General features: G+C 36.8%; 1 protein-coding gene across 1 annotated transcript in view; it reads right to left on the bottom strand.

Moving 5' to 3' along the window:
* LOC114073730 (collagen alpha-1(XXVIII) chain-like) overlaps window positions 1–22,174 on the bottom strand; it is a 32,655-nt gene that overhangs the window by 3,751 nt on the left and 6,730 nt on the right. The window contains exons 7-31 of the mRNA XM_027911475.1: window positions 21,675–21,701; window positions 21,350–21,394; window positions 20,700–20,744; window positions 20,013–20,066; window positions 19,202–19,270; window positions 18,490–18,558; window positions 16,706–16,774; window positions 14,550–14,618; window positions 14,046–14,114; window positions 13,886–13,954; window positions 12,644–12,712; window positions 11,677–11,748; window positions 11,064–11,132; window positions 10,320–10,391; window positions 9,377–9,445; window positions 8,909–8,977; window positions 7,145–7,213; window positions 6,611–6,679; window positions 5,774–5,842; window positions 4,332–4,400; window positions 3,578–3,646; window positions 2,724–2,804; window positions 1,906–1,941; window positions 770–806; window positions 85–642 (exon numbers count right to left, since the gene is read on the bottom strand). Coding sequence (XP_027767276.1) covers window positions 85–642; window positions 770–806; window positions 1,906–1,941; window positions 2,724–2,804; window positions 3,578–3,646; window positions 4,332–4,400; window positions 5,774–5,842; window positions 6,611–6,679; window positions 7,145–7,213; window positions 8,909–8,977; window positions 9,377–9,445; window positions 10,320–10,391; window positions 11,064–11,132; window positions 11,677–11,748; window positions 12,644–12,712; window positions 13,886–13,954; window positions 14,046–14,114; window positions 14,550–14,618; window positions 16,706–16,774; window positions 18,490–18,558; window positions 19,202–19,270; window positions 20,013–20,066; window positions 20,700–20,744; window positions 21,350–21,394; window positions 21,675–21,701 — 2,062 coding nt within the window. The remainder of the gene's footprint in view (window positions 1–84; window positions 643–769; window positions 807–1,905; window positions 1,942–2,723; window positions 2,805–3,577; window positions 3,647–4,331; window positions 4,401–5,773; window positions 5,843–6,610; window positions 6,680–7,144; window positions 7,214–8,908; window positions 8,978–9,376; window positions 9,446–10,319; window positions 10,392–11,063; window positions 11,133–11,676; window positions 11,749–12,643; window positions 12,713–13,885; window positions 13,955–14,045; window positions 14,115–14,549; window positions 14,619–16,705; window positions 16,775–18,489; window positions 18,559–19,201; window positions 19,271–20,012; window positions 20,067–20,699; window positions 20,745–21,349; window positions 21,395–21,674; window positions 21,702–22,174) is intronic.

The raw sequence follows: 22,174 nt of genomic DNA, 5'->3' as shown, positions 1-22,174 counted from the left end.
CCACAAAGATAGTGCTTTCCCCTCACCGTGCCCTGTTCTGAGAAGCATCGGATACAATGCAGAATAAAACTTGAATGAACACACCTGGAAGGGTGTTAAAGTCATCAATGAGAAACATGTGTTCTGTGTCTGGATCTGAAGCGATCAGATTTAGCTCACGCACAAACTCGGCCTGTGTTGGATCTGAAGTGTTTACAATTCCTATTGCGTACATTTCGATGTTTGCTGCGTGAGCCTCTCGAACGACCACGTCCAGTTTTACAGCTTCTCTCTTGTCTGCTTGGCCATCTGTCAGCACAAGAGCAACTTTCCGCACTCCTGCCCGAGCACCGAGAAATCCTTCCTGGGTTGCTTTACGAATAGCAGTTCCTGTGTAAGTGCCTTCTCCCATGTATTGCATTTTCCTAATTGCTTGCTTAACATCCTGTCGAGTTGTGTATTTGTTCAGACCAAATTCCAGCTGAACTTCTAAACTGTACAACACAAGGCCAATTCTGGTAGCATTTCTGCCTACAGTTACTCTGTCTACTAAAGCAGTTACAAAGTCTTTGATAATCTCAAAATTTTCTGGTCCCACACTTTCAGAGCTGTCAATCACAAACACAAGCTCCATAGGAATTTCCTTACATTTAATACCACAACCTGAAAAGGAAAAATGAAAAAAAAAGCAGATCACAATGACAGCTTGGTATCCTTTTGGAAAGGAGAAGAATGTAAATGTAATAAAGAAAATATAAAAACTGAATGTAAAGATTTCCTGAGTACTTACCACATATCTCTTTAATTAATTTAATTATATCTTCTCTCTGGATATGAAAATAATTAAATATGAAATTATTTTACAACTTTGCCTCTTTCAAATAATGCATAATATTGACACTAACAAAGATTTTGTTTATAATTAATATTTGTGTCCTACAGGAACTTAGAAAAATCTTACTGTTTAACTTTCAAGCCTGACCTTCCAAAGGGGGAATGAGCCCTACATTTTACACTAAACTATTTCATAGGCAAATGACAATCATTAATTTGACAACACAGAAAAATCTCTATCTAAAACAGTTAACTACTCTTATTGTAAAAAAGTTTTGTGATTAACTCATTCTCATTAAAACTGAAAATCATTCATACTTTAGTATCTGAATAATACAATGTCCATTTTAAATGTATTTGGTGTGGAGAAACAGACCCAACTTTAGGAATTGTATTGCTTGTAGTGAGGTGATGTACGACAGGGCACCAATACAGAATGGGAGTCGAGAGTCCTGGTGCATCTGGCCCACTCTATTACCCAGCTTTCATCAGAAAAAAATAAAAACAGTTACTGCCTTCAGAGATGTCTGTTCAGAAAAGTGAGACCTTCTGTGAGGTGAACAAAATGTTTGCTGTTATTAGAGCAATCCTTTGTTATATTTTTTTAAGTGCATGACAGGACTCATTTGGCATTGAGTCAGTCTTTCTAATCCAACCTTTTACCATTGCTGCTCAGTTTCCTTAAAACTTAGTAGTAGTCACTGACATACTTTTACTGAATTTGGGTCAAGTGCAGTTCAGGCTTAGCAGAAATATCATTAAGTTTGTAGCATGACAGACCATGATGATCCTTGCTCTTTATAATCTTAAATACTTGTAAAAAATCCTTTGTGCATCAAGTGCACACCTGGGTCATCTAATGCTAACTGTAAAAGAACACATAGCAGGACAATGCCTAAAATCACCATTTCCATATAAAGTAGATGAGAAAAAATCAGAAATCTTTGAGTTGTTTCATTCTATGTTATTACTGAGACCATTTCTTGTCAGAGAGCTCCTTCCAAAATAATCAACGGGATATGTTTCATCTGATGGGATCGAGTATTGTTTATATCTTGCCATGAGGGGATTTAAATAATGGAATTTGCTTACTGTTAGGCCTTGCTCTCCCTTTGGTCCAGTTTTGCCCTGTAACAGTGATTGTTAATTAAGCATTGCAATTAATTAGTAACATTGTAATTCAGAATATGACTTCATCAATACCATTATTTGAACAATATTTGGCTAATGGGAACTTTGGCTAGAAAAAGTGGTGTTTGTGTGATACTACCTTGTGCATTCAGTATCTGCAACTTCCTAAAGTGGTGGTGTTTTAAGGGAATTGGATGACCTCAAGTCACCCACTCGATCACCGACTGTCAGTTTACATTAGGAAGGGAGAATCTGTGCAAAGCTTTCTTGTCTACCATGTTTTGTTGATTTCCTCCCTGAACAGATTGTGTACCTGCCTGACACCCTGAACGATGACAATTCTGCTTCATCGTGTGTGAGTTTAATGGGGCCAGTAGCAGGGCAAGAACAGCAATAGGGTTTATATATTCCTACTTAATAGTATGCAAATTTCAGAACAGAAGAGCACCACATTTTTCCCTTGTGCTTTTGGGGACCTCCCCATCAGCAGAAGTTTTCATTTTGACTCCCCTCATTGTTCATCAGCTTTGAGGGAAAGTCTGAACTATAGTTATTTGTTAGCCATAGAATAGAATTGCATAGTTTTGTCTTGAAACATGGCAGTTGTCCTTCACTGCTCTCCTGGTTTCAGCTGGGATAGAGTTAATTTTCTTCTTAGTAGCTGGTTCAGTGCTGTGTTTTGGATTTACCATGGGAATCAGGTTGACAGTACACTGATGTTTTAGATGTTGTTTTTACATGGTTTAAGAAAACAGCTATGATAAACCTGAGTTACTCACAGGTTCTCCAGATAAACCAGGGTCACCCACATCACCTTTTTCTCCTTTTTTCCCCTTGTCACCTGTAGCTCCTCGATCTCCCTTTAAAACCATGTTGATAAGCAGATAGAAAGCATAAGTCAGTTTTTATTACACTTTTCGAATTTCTCTCTGGTTGCCTTTGTTGAATTCACTTTCAGGTTCTGATATGACAGAAATCTTCATTAGATTTAAATAAATCAGTATTTTGTGAATTTCGTTAATAACATAGGATTGGCTAATCATCCTTATGGGAAAAAATTAGTGAAGCAGTTTGAACAATGAGCCATCTCAAACAACTGTATGCACGCTATAGAGAGGTTTCATGTGATATTACATGATGGAAATTATTATATGTGTCTTAGAAAATAAGATAACAGTAGGGAAATAGAAAAGAAATCCAAGGGTGTCACTGGAATAAATAATAAGAATATCACTCTGAGAAACCTTTTGGCCCAGAAAAGTACTTGGAATTGCAAACACATGAATTCGTGTGTCCTGGTTTGATTTTTAGTAAACTACGGTATTTTGTAGAGCCTTTCTGAGCCAATGTGATCACATTTAAAAACTGATACCAGCCTAAAGTTCTCTGTTTCTTAACATTGATGTAGTCCCTAAATTTTACATAGCAGGTGAAAGAAAGGCAGTAATATTAAATATAATAATAAAAGAATATAACTTCTAATAATAATATAATCTTTTAATATCTGGAGTTTTCCCAAATGCCCATTCCCTTTACACAGAATTTATAAGCCTTCAAGGAGAGCTGACTGTAATGAGTATTTTCAGTATGTTGTTTTCTATCTAGGGCATTATCTCTGATTTACATATCATACCTTCTGTCCTAAAAGCCCATCTCCAGGGGGGCCTCGTGGTCCTGGCATTCCTTGAATTCCTTGTTCCCCCTAATGATAATCCAAGTAGTGATATTAACCCTTTATAATCATTCATCATGCTTTAAGTTTAAATGTTCAAAGAGAAAGTGTTTCAAACTGCATTTTAACAAGTATGAGGCACTTGAGACAATGTAGTAGCTAGCTTATATTTCTCAAATATTTCTTCAGTATAAAGATACATAATATTGAAAAACCACATTATTGATTTTAATTTTAATTTGTTCCCTCTTTCTATCCCATTTTATTCCTTCTCATTCCCCTTTTCTTATTTCTATCTTTTGAGTATGTCTCATCTGACTGATGCTTTGGGTAAAAGTGCATGTTACAGGGAAAAATTAATAGTACACATAGATTCAGGATGGAGACTATTTCTCTACCATAGATGGTATTAATTTATCTTCTTCGGGCTGTCTCCATGGGCATGAGAGCTGAGGAAGAGGAAATGGTATTTTTGATTTCATAAAGGTATCTTTAACTGATAAAAGTTCCTTCCTTCTCCCTCAACACACACGTGCTTGGGCTTGTTCACAGCAGGAGGAACAGAACATATTTTGTACGTGCTCCCATTATCCTTCTCATTTTCTAGCCTGAGGCTCTCCTCATATAAAAAACTATGTGAAATCTCCTTAATGCTGTGATGGTCAGATTGACCACTCAGCACAGGTAAAATATTGAAGACATGGAGCCTTTTTACCTTAGTTCCTTGAATACCTTCACCAGGAGGTCCCAGAGAACCAGGTGGCCCTGGGCGTCCTATGGTTCCCTAGAGAATAGTCATAATAAAAACACACAATCAATTGTTATACCACCATGTAATTTCTTGTCCATCTTCTACTAGACATTTCTTTTTACAGGTAGTGAAGATAAGATAGCTCTATCTGACAAAGACTATTTTCAGCCTTTATTATTAAAATCCAGTTTATACTTCAAAGGAGTCACTTGGTTTAATGCTTACTGAACATGAATAACCTTACTGAGAGAGATATACATTGTGTTGAAGGATGAATTGTATTTGAGGGACCTTGGGGACTGAATTAAGATTTAAGAGAGGATTATTATTGTTTTGTTATCTTTCATCACCAATACACAGTAAGACCTATGGGAATACATACTAATGTGGCATTGCACATAAATACTTGTTGCTAATTCATAAGCTAGTTTTCAAAAGAAAAACTAGAGAAAATGTTTCCATTCCATACTTTATAGGAAGCAATCAAAATCCACATAGAACAATATTAATTTTATGCCTTTATTGCTTTTCCAGTATCCCTGCAAGAAATTCTCTCTTTCCTCATTTGTAAGGATACTGTGCACATGCCAGTCCTCGGGATTAGTACTGGCTAGGGAAGTGCTTCACCACTGCTTTGCTCTGGACGTGGTCTTCGTACCAGTGTGAACTGAATCTCCAGGACCAATTAGACACATTGTGCAGGTAACACATTAATATGTTGCATAATCTTTGCATTTGACTTTGTTGAGTTCCTTTACATTTACATTCTAAACCATTTCTTTTGGGTTAGTAGACTTTTAAAACTGAGCTATAGGAGCATAAGAGTCTCCAGTTTGGGAAGTTTCAAAGTGAAAATTGCTCTTTTTATAATTACAATTATTTTCAGGCCTTTGTCATGGTGTGTATTATAACTACAGAAACAATCCTTTTTTTGTAGGGATTGATCATTATATTGGTCATTATATGTTTATTAGATTTGTACAGTAAAAAAGAAGAATTCGTTCTGGAGGAACTCAACAGTATGCCGATAGCTGTAACAATAGCATGGGCAAGACACACCAAGTGCTTGCCAGGCCATTAATTTTGACCAATGCCAGGTTTGAAGAAACTTTTGCTACTCAGTTGCAGCTAATGCCTGCAGGAGCTAAATGTTTTGTCACTGATCTTCACTGCAAGGTTATCACTTTATCATATGCAACTGGAAGAAGGCTATGGTTTATGGCTAGTCACCAGAAACACTTTTGATTTTCTACAAAATAAAGATTATAGGTTCGATTAATTGTTTCTAGTGAAGAGTGAAGACGGAAAACATGTGGATGTCTATGCACATCTGTGCATTTTTACAGTGTACTTTGTTTGTTTTTTAGAAAAAAGACAAAGGGAGACATAATTGTTAAATCTCTTACTTTTGGTCCTGGCAAACCTTCACCTGGGGGACCGGGGAGGCCAACTGGTCCTCTAATACCGGGATCACCCTGAAAGTCGATACTTTAAGAAATAAGTAATGAATACAAAAGTTTAATTTATCTCTAGAATTCCCAGCACTGCTTATACTCAAATGGGACAAAGAGAAGAGAACTACTGAACAACAAGGTGCAAGTCCAAACAATGCTGACTCATGAATACGGCAGGCAGGACAAGGAAGTTATTGGGGATAAACAGCTAGTGCTCTAAACATATTCAAAACATGTACAGCCAGTTGTGCAGAGTTACACAGGAATTACAATTCCCATGTTGAAAAGAAAACAAAAAACCCACAAAGATTTTACTTGCTGTCAGCTGAATCACACTCCGTGTTCAAATTGACACTGTTCTAGCTTTTTCCTATCAGTGTCTGCAGACACCTAGGGGTTTGAAGTCAGTGGAAAAGAGATGCATGTCCTTTTAAGAGACATTAAACATGTTTAAATAGTTGCAGTCCATTCTTCAAATGCCTGTATAATGACAGTAATCCTGCAATGTGCATCAGGATGAGTTCTGAAGTGAAAATTGAAAAGCTTCTGTGGGATCTATCTTTTATATACTGACCAAGTACTTAAAGCTGGACTAAATAGGTATTCTGACTGTGACATATAAGTAGGAATTAGATCTCCACAAAGTAGCATATACATACATACATATATATATATATATACATATATACATACATACATACATATATATATATATATATACATATATACATACATATATATATATATATATACATATGCATTTGCTTTTCTAGAAGTTAAGGTCTGTACCTTAGGTCCTGGTAGTCCAACTCCATCTGGACCTTGTTCACCAGGAATCCCAGGGAGACCTGGCAAGCCCTAAAATTATATACACAGACAACATACATTTAATTTACAGTTATATTGACTATGTGCTTTTGTTAATATTTGTATGGTAGTGTCTTTAATATATTGTCTCTTGGTGGTCTACAATTGGTTAAATTTTACTCTACTAAGCCAGAAGTGGTGTCAGTGGCGTTTTCACGTGTGTTGATGCCATGCAGGGGGCTTGCAAGTGTTTGAAGACAGAGGAGTCTAATCTGGAGAGGCAGTTGCCAAAGCTGTTCTGCATTGCATAATCAAGGGAAGTGGTGACAGGGAAGGTCTTGCACTATTTCAGAGAGAGATTTTCCTTCTATGCTGAAATGCATTTCCACAGTTGAGGAGTCTTTGTAGGCTTTTAGACCAAGAAATCTTTCCTAGGATGTCAGACACAGAGGCGAATCACTTACATGTAGCACTTATTTGTTCCCAATTCACATAAAAAAAAGTCTATAAACTTACAGGTGGGCCGGGATAACCATCTCCTTTTGGGCCAAAGGGCCCGGGGGGTCCTGGAAGGCCTCGGTCACCCTGATGAAGGCAGGAAAAACCTCTGAGTGAATGCCAGTACAGTGATTAGCAGGAAATTTTCCAGGAAAGTGAAACTTCTGTGGTAAATATACTGTAAATTGATTTTTTCTGTCTGTTTATCTCCTAATGTATTTTACTATGTAAATTATTATTTTAGGTTTATTTAATCCTGGATTATAACAGTAACAGCTCAGGATTTACACGATCATTCACTTCTAAGTCACTAATTTCAATATTTTTCAAGAGCCCTGTCTGTTGTCATCTGTGGCCTACATATAAGAAGAAATTCTGTTAGTTGCATTCCCCATATTTTTATCGTAATTTTATAATAATTTGTTCTAGAATTGTATTTTCCTATAATGCTGTGGAACCTCATTAAAGCTTCGAATAGGAGCTTCCTATAGGAGATGTATAATTAAGCTTCTTTCATGGATGCAAACAGCTGGATTATTCAGGAACAGATTTACCAAAAAAACTAAAAGGACTTTAACCCTCCCAGCCACACTGGATGGCGCAGTGAAATGCTAAGTTACAGCTGAATGGAGGATCAAGTCTGTGTTTGTCCCTGTAGCTACGCAAAATGTGGGCATGCAGAAATAATTCAAAAATAATTTTAAAAAATGAGATTATAAGAGGTTTTCCCCTGTACAGTTAAGTGCAGATGTGTGTCTGAGGATGAACCACTTATGCTGACAAAGCCAGCAAAAAGTGAAGAATGTAGTCACAGAAACAGGCAGTGTCACCCAGCTGAAAGAGCTCTGGGGACTCAAGGCTGAGGGAGAGAGACTTGCAACTCTGAGCAAAGGGCTTTCTTCCTGTTGATTGATTCCTGTTGGATCCCCAGAAATGGGACAACATGCAGTTCTCTGAATTAACTGGACTATACCAGAAAAGTACATGATTCCATGATCATAATCTCCTCCCGATGAAAATAAATGTAAGGATCCTGAAAACTGCCAACTGATCAAAAAGGGATAGAGATTGTTATGTGTTTCTCATGCTTCTCTTACTACCTTCAGTTCACTCGAAGAACAAAAGCACTGCCAAATTCACTAAAAAAAGAAAAAGTGGAGAGGGGCAAGCAGGATCCAGTGTATTTTGAGAAACACAGGTTTATATGTCCTGAGTTTCTTGGTGTTCAGACAAAATCATTCCTGGAATGAAGAATAGATTATGAAAGTTGAATCTAGGTACCACTGAGGCGATACTAGAAAAGTGCTAGAGGGAAATCCTTAGCTACTTATTCATGTTCTTCTGGCACTACTTAAGGCATTTCTTCCCACAGTGCCAGCGTGGCCCATGTCCTGAGACCTTTTTGGAGTCTACAGATTATCATGTGTCAAAATTAGGAATGAAGCAAAGGAGCCTGGATGAGAAAAAGTAACTGTACTTGAGATGTAGGCTGTTGTAAGCACAGTAATCAGGTGTCTTCTCTCAATTCACTTCTAATCAATTAGAAACAGTCATTCTTCTCCCGGTTCTCTGCCATCAGCTTATGGTTCACAGAAACTGGAAGATGGACCATCCATGGTTTTCTACCTCTGCAAATCTTTATACTCTGACAGAGTTGTAGGACACATTTGTTAAGAACCGTGAAACACTTGGCCATCCTAGGAGATTTTTGTTACTTTACTGAAATCCTCCTGCCTTATTTCACAGTTCTATCAGAAATTAGTTTAGCAACTTAGAAGCTACCTTTGCCCCAGGAAGTCCAAAACCTGGTTCTCCAACTGGTCCAGCAAGACCAGGTAACCCAATGTCACCCTGCAATGAAGAAAATAAATACTGTTACGTGTTTTATTAAACTCTAATCACAGGCTGGTTTTCTGTTATACAAATTTATATATATCAAACATAGTAAGTAACTAATTTTATTTATTGCTACTGCAAGCATTAAAACCCAAAAGCAGAATAAAGAAAAGTATTTTGATATCCAAGGTTATTCAAAATAAAGCAATCAACAAAGTAGGCCACACCTCAAGCTGCCATACTGTTAATATAAGGGCACTGTGGTAACTGGATATAATCCAGAACTCTATTCATAGGAAAGAAGAAGTTTTAGTTGACCTTATAAGGCTGAAATAATTTTAACAAGTATTAGCATAGCCTACTTCAGTTTTCACCCTGGGTTTATAGGCCCAGGAGCTGCAATCTGGATGTTACCTTTGGCCCAGGCACGGCTCTTCCAGGAGGACCTGGCATTCCAGGACGTCCTGGTGCACCAGGTTCTCCCTGCAGTGAAGGAAGGAGAGAAAAATCACTGGATTTTTCTGAAAGTGAGCATGACCATCTCACATGGAAAACATTTATGCCACAATTTACAATATGCCATTAAAATTCTACTAGAATTTCTAATTTCCAATTCTATGTCGAATATCTATCTATTTGAAGAACTGATAACAAGCATACTCTGTTCTCTCAATGGAAATGAGATCCTTCTCAGTCACTGCACAAACAGATGCTATTAGTGGCCTCTTTCTGAGTGTATTTGAGACTTGGTCATACAGCACTCAAGACTTCCTGCCCAGCTCTGTAGGTATACTGAGAACATGTATACTTTTCTGTTAGATTACATTTTTTGAAAAAGTCCTTTCAGTGTACTTTTTTACCTCTTTTTCAGTTTATGTGGAAATATTCTTGTGTGAATAAATAGCAAAAGACTTACTAAGAAACTGGAGATGAAACCTAGAGTAGCTCTTCTCTCATTTTCAGTGAGTACTGAGTGTTTTAAGGGAAACTCCAAATTCATAAAAGAATATCAGCCATGAGTCAGTGTAAGGGAAAATAAAGTCCTGTCACATATGTATATTCCATACACAATACTATCTTCCCAAATATTTCAGTAAAAAATACCAGTAGATACCTTAAGTTTTTGTAAACCAACAGGGAAGCAATGTGGTAAAGGCAAAGTTTTTTAAAAAATGCTTCTAGCTGTTTATAGGGACCATGGTGTGTCTTGCTAAGAGAAGTGTTAGCTGAAGTTTGTTTTTTTTTATTATAGTTATTTAATGAAGCACGTTAATCCTGGAACAGTTTTTTCTGAGATCTGGAACAAAGCACAGTTTTGGGAGTCTATTTTACACACATAACACAGTAATAAACTCACTTTAGCTCCAGGAGGTCCAGGCACTCCTGTTGGTCCTGTTAATCCACGTATTCCTCTCTGACCTTGATCTCCCTACAATAATGGAGAAGACATGTCACACATACCAAATAATATTAAGAATTATTATTATAAGAATGTGCTAACTGAAGTTAAGTGTAAATGTCAGTGCAAAGATCTATCTTGTAAGTGGTGCACATGAGCTGTTCCTATTGCCTTCACTGGCAAGTCAGTTAATTCTGCTCAGTAATTGTCCAGTTTTGGATTTGTACAGTTACAACTACGTAGATTTAATCAAAAATTAAATTAATTGACTTACCAGTGAATACTGGGGGAAAAAAAAAACAACTCAAAAGGAATTTTAAAGATTGAATCTTTGCAGCTGGAAAGTAAGTTATTACATTAGAAAGATACTATGTAAGAAAAATAATCAAACCAGGAAAACAGAATTCACTTGGTAGTACTTTTTTTTGGATTCTAAGGCAAATAGGGCCAATCAATTGATCACAATGCCCTGTCTTATTGACCAGCTTACACTTCCAGGAAGAAAAAGCTGAGAATAGCATAGAGTTTGTAAAGGGAAAGCTGGTATTCCAGTGGATTATTAGGCTGTAATAGTTACACCAAAAATAAAACTGTGAGTCCAGAATAATATTTTTTGTTACTTACAAAAAAAGCCAAGGCTTTGACAAACCTATTCGTGGAATATTACAATTTTGAATGACATCTTTAGTAAGAAATTCTCACCTTTTCCCCCTGTATTCCAATCCCTGGAGCACCTTCAGGACCTCTAAGACCAGGTAATCCTGGTTCACCCTTGAACAGAAAAATCAAAGGGGCATTTCATAGCATTGCATAGATATGGTGCAAGATCAACTCTGTGTTCCCTTGAATCAGTTCATTAAAATCACAGGCCTTTTAGAGTCAATGACAAAACTCCCACTGATGTCAGATGGGTTCAGGATTTTCTTCCCACATTCCGAAGCATGCAGTATAAAACTCCAGGTGGAATGCATGAAGCAGCCTTAGTGATGGCTGAACACTTTGATTACATAATCTTAAATATTGGGGTTTCGGATTCTAGGAGAGTAATGTGATCAGAAGGCCAGAAAGGTTTCCCATAGACATTTTAGTGGATTTTTAAAAAGCCAAAAATTGTAAGCAATATAAGACAATGCCCCACCCCAAAAAAGTAGAAAAAGTAAAGTTTTCCCTAAAAAAGTATTTTTGAAAGAGAATTCTTTTCACTGAAAAGTGTGGTGCTTTTCCACTCTCTCTTCCAGGTCTGGGTATGAGCACAGGGAGAGCAGTAGGAATGCTTGGAGGGAAGGAGGTAGACTACAGACAGAGATGAACCAACCTTTTGTCCAGGGGCTCCATCTTCTCCTGGAAGACCAGGCAGACCTGCCAGTCCTGAAGGCCCTGGCTCACCCTAACAGTGATAAAAAGTAAATCCTTCTATTAAATGCAAACTTAGTACTAATCTTTCTCTGACTTGAGGAAATCTATTTAATATTTTTTCCTAAACTGTAAATATATTTATAGCAAATATTTATGCATATGACCCCAAATCTTGACTTTTTTATAAAGACAGCTCTCATTATCTGGTGGTTTCCTACCATCTGATTTTTTGAACTGTGCACTTTATCTGTGCAACTAAAATTATTAGATGTTAATGCTCCAGCTCATTCTTAAAACATAATGCCATCATATCATTAACTGGCAGCATTTATCAGATAGAACTGACTGTGACATGATGATTGACATCTTGACACTGATATTGGTGAATATCAGTGCAAATCTGTTAAAGGCAGTGGAATTGTCTTGGGCATATTTCACTAAGATTCAAGAACCTGACCTGGTTTTAGATGAAATGAGATCATTTGGGGTCAAATGAGTTCAATCAGCATTACTGTATTTTGTAAAATTAAAGAAAGAAGTTTAATAATTTCTTTTCCAACTCTTGTCTCAAATCTGTAACAAACAAGAGCAAAATCACGACAGCCCTGTGCCTTTTTACTATCATGAAAGTACTTTTTCATCTATTGCCATATTTTATGTTAATCTGGCTGTTAATGACATAAGGACTGGTTACTGTCTTGGTCACTTCAGCGCTAAGATAATCTGGTTACAGCTTCCTCTCCTCTTAGCAACTGTGCTTGCTCTCCATTAGCACAGCTTGTTTCTCGTATGAAGGTGTGAGGATGTAGAACGTAAATTTTATTTCAAAACTCATTTTTAGTGTCTACAGAAAGGATACTCAGGAAACATAAATTTATAATCTGAATAAATAAATAGATAAAAGAATTCCTCTATTAACAATGTACCTTAGAGCCGGGTTCTCCAATACCTCTTTCTCCTGGCACTCCAGTCTCTCCAGGCAAGCCTTGTTCACCCTTAAGTAGATATTAGTTTTTAACAGCATTATTATGGAAAAGTATCAAAGCATACACTTCATTGCTTACATTTAAAGGAAGATTAGTATGATATTGTCTTTAATATGATGTGTTAAACTCTTGCTCACAAATATTGGGAATCTGCCACATATTTTGAACTGTCACCAAAGAGTTGTTGCTGGAAATTATAAAAGCTGTAGATCTACAGTTGTATGTCACTGGGAATCTTTCCTCCCAAAGTAGCTGCTATTTCAGGAGCATATCTGGCATCCACAGATAATTTATTCTTCTCTTTCTTTTTCCAGGGATAAAGCATATCCCTGCACAATCACTTAAAATGTAAGAGGTGACATCTGATGCTGCAAAATTCTTTACCTGTCTTGGACACTTGGCCAACTTACACCTCTGCTTCCTTTATACCATGCTTTAATAGCCTTCAGTCATTCAGAGCTTTATTTGTCACCTCTTTCAGGAAATCCCTTTATATCTCAATTCCAAACACCTCTAGGGTGATGTCTTTTGTTAACAGTTCTGTATTTTGCAAATCTGTCAAGGCTAAATTATTCTAACACTTTTCCTTCAGAAAAGGTAATCTTCATTGCACCTCGGACCATTTTTAACATCTAGATACAGTAAATACACAAATTCAGGAGAGACAACAGTCAGCAGAAGCAACAAAGAAGGCAGCCAGCCTCTAAGGTATCTATGTATGTATTTTTCTGGCATGAAAACAGTACAGTGGGGATAAAAGATGATATTGAAATTTTGGTGTTCTTCTCTGTTAAGTGCAATTACTTTTTGAACTGTTTCACTGCACCTGCATGAGATATGATGTAACTGCAAGTTCAAGGCAGACAATGCTCTGAATGGAAACGTATTGGACAGAGTGCAGCTCACTGCCTGGTAGGTGGTGCCTCAAAGGTTCTGTGTAGAGTCAAGCCCAAACCAAAATAGATAGCTGTGGCATCAGTTTACAAAGGCTTTTCACTGGAGTTGTATCTGCTGTACAATTTTATAATATTAATAAAGAAATTAGTTTTCTGCGTCTACGTCAATACTTAGATTGCTCTTCAGCACTTTAACATGGATAAGGATAGGGACAGACCATTTCTTAATCATGAAACATAACAGTAAAAACAGCACAGTAGCTTTTACTTCAGAAAATTCCCTTACCTTCGGTCCAGGTAGTCCCTGTCCTGGTAGCCCTCTAGAGCCAGGTGGTCCTTTTGGGCCCTCCATTCCCTGAGAAGATTAGTTAAGTAATTATTAAAGATAAAATAGTATCTGTTACTATGCATTTAAGTATGTGGTGAGGGGAAAGCAAAAATTGCACCTTCTCTCCTTGGATTCCAATTCCAGGTAATCCAATTGGTCCAGGTAAACCAGGAGGACCAAATTCACCCTGGTAAAAAAAGTACAATTGCTTAGTTGTGTAAAGATACAGAAACAATCTGGGACAACTCCCATGCTAGTACATGTTGACTTAAACTCTCTTGAGGTCAGTGTAGCTGGGGAATCCGATTTTTATTTTTCATATATGCATTTATTCTGTACTGTTTCAGTTGCAAACAACTGGTAGTCTCTTTTTCCCTTTTTAAACCTAAGTTTTGCCACAGAATCAGATGCTTTTTCTAACATCTGTTTTAATATGAAGAAATATTAAAATAGGTTTGGAGAATTTATTGGGCATAAATCTCAACAAAATACCATATTATCCAGAGTCTTTTGTGGGTTCCTTGCCACGTTTCACCTTTTGTAGTGAATATCAGTCCCATATTCCCTGTATTATGTAGATTTATTGGCACTTCATTAATCCCCTGGTGTATTCCTTGCTCACCTTTTCACCTTTTATGCTGATGCCTGGAAGTCCACGAAGGCCTTTTGGTCCATCAAAACCACGGTCTCCCTACGTGAAAAAATATTATTTTGTTAACTGTGTAACTAGAGACAAGGTTTACTCTGTCATCATGAAAACCAAAATGAGAACCAGAAAGCAGCTCCTGAATCTGTGTTCCAGAGGTGATCTTTTCAAATGAGCTTGCTCTGCAGTTTGAAATGGCTGATGAAAGAGCTAAACAAGCTTCTTTTTATGTTTCTGCTTAAGGTCCTATTTTGCTTCCTCTCAAATCAATGGCAAAACCAGAACTGATTGCAAGGTTTGCAGGGCTGAGTACTGAGACTAACTGAAAACTGAATTCTGCTTATTTGTCTCATGGGTTCATCTCCTTAACGTGTGGCAGGGAGGATTTGGCTCTCACTCAGCATTTTGCCTGACTGAAGACCAGGCCAACTGCATTGCTGTAGAAGTCTATTTGTAAACGGCGTTGTCTTTCTAAATGTTTGTTTACAAAACAGTGGGCTTGGAAAATTGCAGGTTACTAATAAGGATGCAAATATTGTGCTTTCTTGTACTTATGTTAATAAAACATGTAGAGGCAATGATAGCTTGTATAAATTGTCACAGAATCACCCAGACGTCAAATTTATGCTCCAGGTAGGTCTTTTCTATCCCCAGTAACTAATTCCATCTTTTTAACTTTGACTAAAATACATTATGTGGATTTCTGTTTTAAATTCTTTAGTACTGATGCTTTAGAACATCTGCCTTCATTATCCTTCTTACTGAACTGTGGGCTTGTAGTAAAGACATTGTGAAGAGAGCAACTGTAAATTTGCTTAGATTAACAAATCACCTGTTTAAAATGTGTTTAAAACCAGAAAGCTAACGTGCTTGGCAGCCATAAATAGGATTAGAGATACAGACTCTGTTGATACATGCTTGGCTCCAGGTCAGATTTGGCAGTAAAAACTAGTGCATTTTTAATAGAACCAAGAGTTTCAATAGTGCTGACAGAATTTGATTATTTTATTCTGTCTATCTATCTCAATTGCTTAATAGTTTTGGTTAGATTATGCATTTGTCTGTTCTTGTTCCCACTGTGCCTTGCTGCTGTGCTTTACTTGCTAGTTGTAGTGTTTCTTTCCACATAAATTGGTATTTCAGTGGCAGTGGAGTGATTCTGAAGTGCATTTTGTTCAAATTGTTTTTTTGTTTGTTTTCATTCATGGGATCTGCTAAGCAAATATAAGCCACCAACAATGAGGTTAAATAATTTATATAATTCATCATAAAATACACACCAGATGTTTGAAAATATTATGTTGCTAGCAGCAGTTAAATTTAAACCTAGATGACTACAGTGTTGAGCTAAGCAGAAATCCTAAGATTTTTGTACAGGGACAGTTGGGCTCTGCATCTGTGAAACAATTTTTTGTTGTTTTCCCAACCAGAATTGCCTTGGTGTATGCATAAAAATGAGAAAACTGTTTGGTTGCTTAATTAGCTTGTGTATAAGCTGTGTCACTTCGTTATCGTAACCAAAGGCCGAAGTGACAAACTCAGCCTGGGCACTGGTTTTCAGTGAGCAGCAAAAGGATCTTCTAGTGAGTCCATCCATGCAGGTACAAATACTACTGCCATTACTTCCAGTGCATCTGAAAATTAGTAAGAGCAGCTTCCTTTTCCCACAAATTGAATTCAGACTTTTGCTAAAATGCATAAGCTGGTGGCTGAGGTGTGTAAGAAGCTTAGAAGCCTGTCTTTAGTGACAGCAAAGATCTCTCTATAAAAGGATTTAGTAAAAAGCAGCAACAAAATGCTAAATTTTTCATGTAGAAACAATTTTATAGTATTTTATTTATGCTCAAGGCTGTTTTAAAATTATAGCTGGAACTCATTCCATGTTTAGATCCCACAAATCAAGCATCAGGGGAATTAAATATCAGCTTTACAGGCCCCAAAGGCTAGCTGTGCCTACAGGTCATGTTGGGACCAAGCGAATTCCATGAAAATATATTGGGTTGTTTGATGCCAAAATTTTAATATTATTTACAAGGTACTTTTCTCAGATTCCTGTGCCTGCTCTGGACTTGTTTTGGCGTGCACTCATTGAATGGTGCTGCTCTGGTCTTAAAACCCTTTGACTGCTGTACCTTCGCTCCTGGAAGCCCTTCTCCTGGTGAACCTCTTTCTCCTTGAACACCTTGTGGTCCTTGAGGCCCCTGTTAACAGAAGTTTAAAATGACCTAGAATACGTATTAATCACTCAAATGAACAGCAGTGTGTTCTATGTCATTGCCAATTATAAGCACGTGTTCAAATGTTGGTGTAGTGATGACCTGTTAAAAATAATACAGTAATACTCTATTCCCAGTGAATAAGTGATGAGCATTCAGGCCTGCAACAATAACAATATTTTTCTGGTTACCAGTGAATCACAGATTATGTAGTTGAAATTCCTATTCCTTATACTTTTGAGATGTTCACTCCATAAACTTCTGTTTTACAAATTCTTACTAATCCTTATTAATGTATCAGTATAATCATGAGAGACAGGGAGAACCAAATTAAAGCACAGAGTAGTGCTGAGGGAGACAAGGCTGTAGAGTTATTTGATGGTAACTGGCAGAGAGAGTAATAGCATGCCCTTCTCTTTTTGAAAGCAGATCTGATAAGGGCACGAGAGGCAAATAAGACAACCAAAACATTTCACTAAATGCAAGTCTAAAATCTCTGTATATTGAGGCTGCTTCACTGTGTTTTCTAGCATCTGGTTTTTGTGGGGTTTTTTCTCTGATTTATTCCTCGAGGTGACACACACACCACAGAATGCTGGTAGATTTGGCTTTGAATAACCTAAATATACTTCTGCACAGAGCTTTAGAATTACTCATAGTTCTTAGGAAAAGATAATTACATTTCATTCAGCCATAAGAAGAAACTTCTTTTGAAGCAAATAAACTTTAAAGTAAATTAAAGAAACATCCTTAAGATATTTTTTTAAAATCAGAATCTCATGTTATAGCAGTACAACTTTTGTGGTTAGCAAAGATTCACATCATAGACACCTCCCATGAAGTGGCTCTTTGCTCTGTGGTGTTACTGAACAGACTTTACAAGCACTTCGACCGTCACCAATGGCCTGATTTTTTCTTTTCCTTGCTCTTTTCCTTGGGCTCTTCAGCAACAACTTGCTCCTCTCCAGTAGTGTATTTTCAGAGCAGGTTTGAGATCAGTCAGTTCAGTTACCAAACAATCTTTCTCTTTTTCATGGGAGCACCTCTTTTGAAATTATTATTACAGATCTTTCCTTTTCAGAGGGGAAAAGCTACTTGTGAAAAAAAACTGGACAAACTTTCCCTCCTGGTTGCACTAGAAGTCTTTCATCTGGGTGATGGGAAATGCTGTACTGTATTTAACTCAGTAAAATGTGCTGCCCGACATTTAGAAAAAAAATGACACTGATTTTCTGAATTGCCACAAAGAGGTTGAGTTTATCACTACCAGCAGGAGGAAGGGGAGGAAAAGAGGGAAGAGACTTCAGAGCCAAACCTACTACAAATTCTGGAGTTCTCCCCCTGAAAGCCACACTGGTGTTAACGTTCTAGTGGTACTGAAAAGCAGTCAACTTATAAGTTACCACTTAGGGATTTGAATCTATCAGGCGACAGATTTATTTAAATATTTATGTGATTTTGCATAAGATGTTTTTTCATAGCTGTTTTGGAGATGGAGATAATTAGAAAAGTTAATAAATTGGAAACATTTCCAGTTTATTGAGGGAAATGAGAGTCAGACAAAGTAGTGTGTATGACAGTGAGAAACAGCGGAAGAAGGAAAAGAGGTGGTATCACTTAGCATACATTTTTACTGGGAAGCATAGAGAATTTTCCCATTCTGTCCTGCTTTCTTCTCACCAAATAAAAGACAGACGTACCATAAATCCTGGCTCACCAACTCCAGGTGGCCCAACGGGGCCCGGTCTTCCTGTCAAACCGATGTCACCCTTGAAACAAAGATGTACTTTGAATTTGCCTGATTGAGGCACTTTCATGTGTGCAGCATATAACAACTCATCAGACATTCTGTGCTTGAAATACTAGATGTAGTAGAATACAGGAATGGCAGAGAAAATCTGAGTGTCCTCAGAGTCATACAACATGCAAGGCCGGACAGACATTGAACTGGTGTAGTTTCACAGCATGCATTTCTATGCATTTAAGAGAAGACAATGTTGAATCTAAACAGTTAGTTATTTTTGTCATATTCCCAGTCAAGAAAACAGTATTTCTATCGTAGAGTTTTTGTTTTCTTTATGCCAGTCATCTAAACCAACAAGCCTGTTTTGCACAGAATAACTTCTATTTAAGACTATGAATGTGGTTTTACTCAGCCATTTACTCTGTTTGGATTGAGTTATGTCAAGCATAACACCTACTGTAACAAAGTCCTTTAAAATACATACTTAAAATTTACTTATTTTGTTCCAAACAGTCTTGATCAACACACGAAATACCTTTCCAGTATCACAAAAACAGCATTAGTGTTTTGAAGTTTCTCTTGTATCACCAAGTCTGTTATCTCAGCTGTCTTGGTCTGTGTTCTTATCCCACAATACGTGCAACACAGAAGATGACAGACACTTGTACCTTTGGGCCTGGCAGTCCTATTCCAGTCTCTCCAGGCAATCCAGGTGGCCCAGGGAGACCTCTTTCACCCTTTCAAAGAATGGGAAAGAAACAATTCTGCTTACAAATTTGTGTCCAGGAAAATCAGTTTAACTCAGTTTGTAGGTTAATTTTTGTGTATCCTGAATTTCAGCCCATGGGAATTTTATTCCACAGTACTTCGTCTGTTCACCCTTTCAATGCTTCAAAATTCCCTTGATTAAAAGCGTAATTTATCCTGTACAAAATGCTAACAGATTAAATAAAAGGTAGAAAGTTTAATTTCATGTGGGATATATAAGTTTTGACCCCCAGCTGTTCTATGCATCACTGTTGGCCAGCAGGTGCTCTACATATGGTGCAAAGACAATATCAAGAGACATAACAACTAATGTTGTTATATATATATATATATATACTGTTTTTCAAGTTTTCCTCTACAAAAATATTCCTTTTTAGCTACAGAATTTTTCTTGAGAATGTACAGTTTCAAGGGAAGACTTGATTTTTCCATTTAGGGGAAAAAAAGTATTAATTTAAAATCTGAAGAAATGCAATGCTGAGTAATAGTCTGTGATGCTATCATATTTTAACTGTTCATAATTCTGATTTGGACCTAAATTCAATACAAGGAGCAAATTAATACCTTTCTTAGGAACCTTGTAGAATGTAAAATGTATGTGCTTTGCTATCGGTGTCACATTAAATTGCATCTACTACAAGAAGGGTATAGAGTATAAAAATATTAATACCGTTTAGCATTAAGAAAGAGAAGAAATAATGCAGTTCTTGCCTTTGATCCTTGCAGGCCTTCAGGCCCTTGATCTCCAGGTTGCCCTTGTGGACCCTGTTAAAACAGGAGTGGTTTTAATGAGATTTTTCATGCTTTCATAACAATGGCAGCTTGAAAAAAAATCTGTAATTTGCTGTAGTCTGCATGAAAATAAGAGTTTCAAACATTTCAGAACTGAAGCTTTGCTTTCTGATGCACGTATAGGTTGAGTACTCAGCTCAGATGGAGCTGGGTCTGGTAATCGAGGGAGAGGATTTGGCTCTCCCTTGATTTGAATACAGTTAATGGTAATCTACAGGATTTACTGAAACATCTATGATGGGCATCTATTTGGGATGACAAGAGACAAAAGAGTTTCCATGTACTTCTTGAGATAATGAAATAGTTAAGACAATGAACAGGAAATGAGTGATTTTGGTTTTTATAGGGCTGTATTTGCTGTAATCTTTGAGACAATGAATTATAAGGATGATGTATATGTCTAGACTGCTTTTCCAAATTCTTGTTAATTTTGCTATTTAAGAAGATAGATTTTGGGTGCCTTGAACTCAGCAACTCAAACATTCCATGACAATTGTGGTATGGTATTATTTCAGAGCTTTGAATCCAGGGAACCAGGAATAGTTTCTTTTTTTGTTTGTTTGGAAAGGTTTCTGTCTGTGTAAATGTTTGTGGGGTTTTTTTCACCTGTAGGCCTCTTATTCCTCTGGGGCCTACTGGACCTTCAGGACCCTGAAAGATAAGTGAAAAAAAAATACATTTATGTATATATAGATTTCATCAAAACCGCTTTTAGATAACTTTTTACTAAGCTGACTTATTTAGATAGCTTTACATTAAAATAAAAACTAAATTTAAGAGAATCTCAGTAGCCAGAAAGTATTAAATAAGTATTTTTTAAATGGACTGGTAATCAAAATAGAAAGTAACAATGAACGGAGTTTATTATCAGGGACCAGTAATCCAGCATTAAACTATGTTTGTTTCCTTTAAAATATTTACAGCAATTATACACCTAATCTTAAAGACTAGAGTTTGAAACCTTAATTTTATTTTTACCTCTCTTTTCTTTTGCTTACTACTTCAAGCCTTCTGCCTCTGTTAAAGTGGAGTTTTACCATTGTTAGAAACACAAAACTGTAGGAAGAGCTGAGAAGGTTACTGAAAATAGTGTCCTTGCTCACTTCATGTTTTAAAACTGTCAGCTGTTCATTTCCCTCAGCCTTAGAATTAATATATGCCTTAAATCTCTCACCATGATTGTTATTCAGAGAATTGTAGTTGTTTTGTGGTTTAACTGTGTTTTCTGAAAGTATAACAACTTTGTGGCTACTTACTCTGTCTCCTTTTATTCCTGGGATTCCACATTCACCTCTTTCACCCTGGAAAGGAAGAAGAATAAATATTTACGAGGTATATTGGCAGATCATCCTTATACTCTGGGTGCTTTAGTTGAAAACCTGTTATTCTATTCATGACATACTGTAGCAATTGTGTTTTAATTTCATTGAGGAAGAGTCCCATCTTCTGTTACAGCTTGTGCAGCAACTGCAGAGATGATGTTATTGTTTGCTACTAGTATTTATAGCAAATATGGCACTATCCAGAATAAATAGTTATAACATCAAATATGTAAGTATAAGATCTGACTAAAAGAAGTACCTTCTCTCCTTTATATCCAGATTTGCCCTGGAAAAATAAAAAAGCAAAGAAGGTTATGAGGATATATAATCTAAATGTAGGAGTGTGAGTATTGGCTCCATTAACATTCTACTCTCTCCAGAAAAACAACATTTCCAGTAGAAAAGATGATCTCTGATAAACATGGCAATATGATTCGAAATACTGCACTACTGATCAAGGCAGAGGCTGTTGTAGGAGTGAACAAATCTTATGGAAGGGTCATTTTCAACGGGGGTTTTTGGTGATGTAAAAGCAGATCAAGCAGAGCTCATATTTCCATCTTAGTAAGAAACATGATAAAATAAGAAAGCAAGAAAAAAGTCACCAATTAAAAAGGATGTACTGAATAAATAAGAAAACACAAAGCAGAGTGATTCACATGTGAATGAATTCTGTATTAAGCACTAAGAGGCTGGTCCTACAGTTACTTTCTATGCATATTTCATTCAACTTTTTCATTGCTGTTATACACATTGCTG

This window comes from Empidonax traillii, unplaced genomic scaffold (assembly GCF_003031625.1).
Source record: "Empidonax traillii isolate 1590-97213 ecotype Southwest subspecies unplaced genomic scaffold, ASM303162v1 scaffold33:size3420811, whole genome shotgun sequence".
Lineage (NCBI taxonomy): Eukaryota > Metazoa > Chordata > Aves > Passeriformes > Tyrannidae > Empidonax > Empidonax traillii.
Note: the sequence above shows the minus strand (reverse complement) of the source record. Positions and strands in the feature narration are given on the sequence as shown.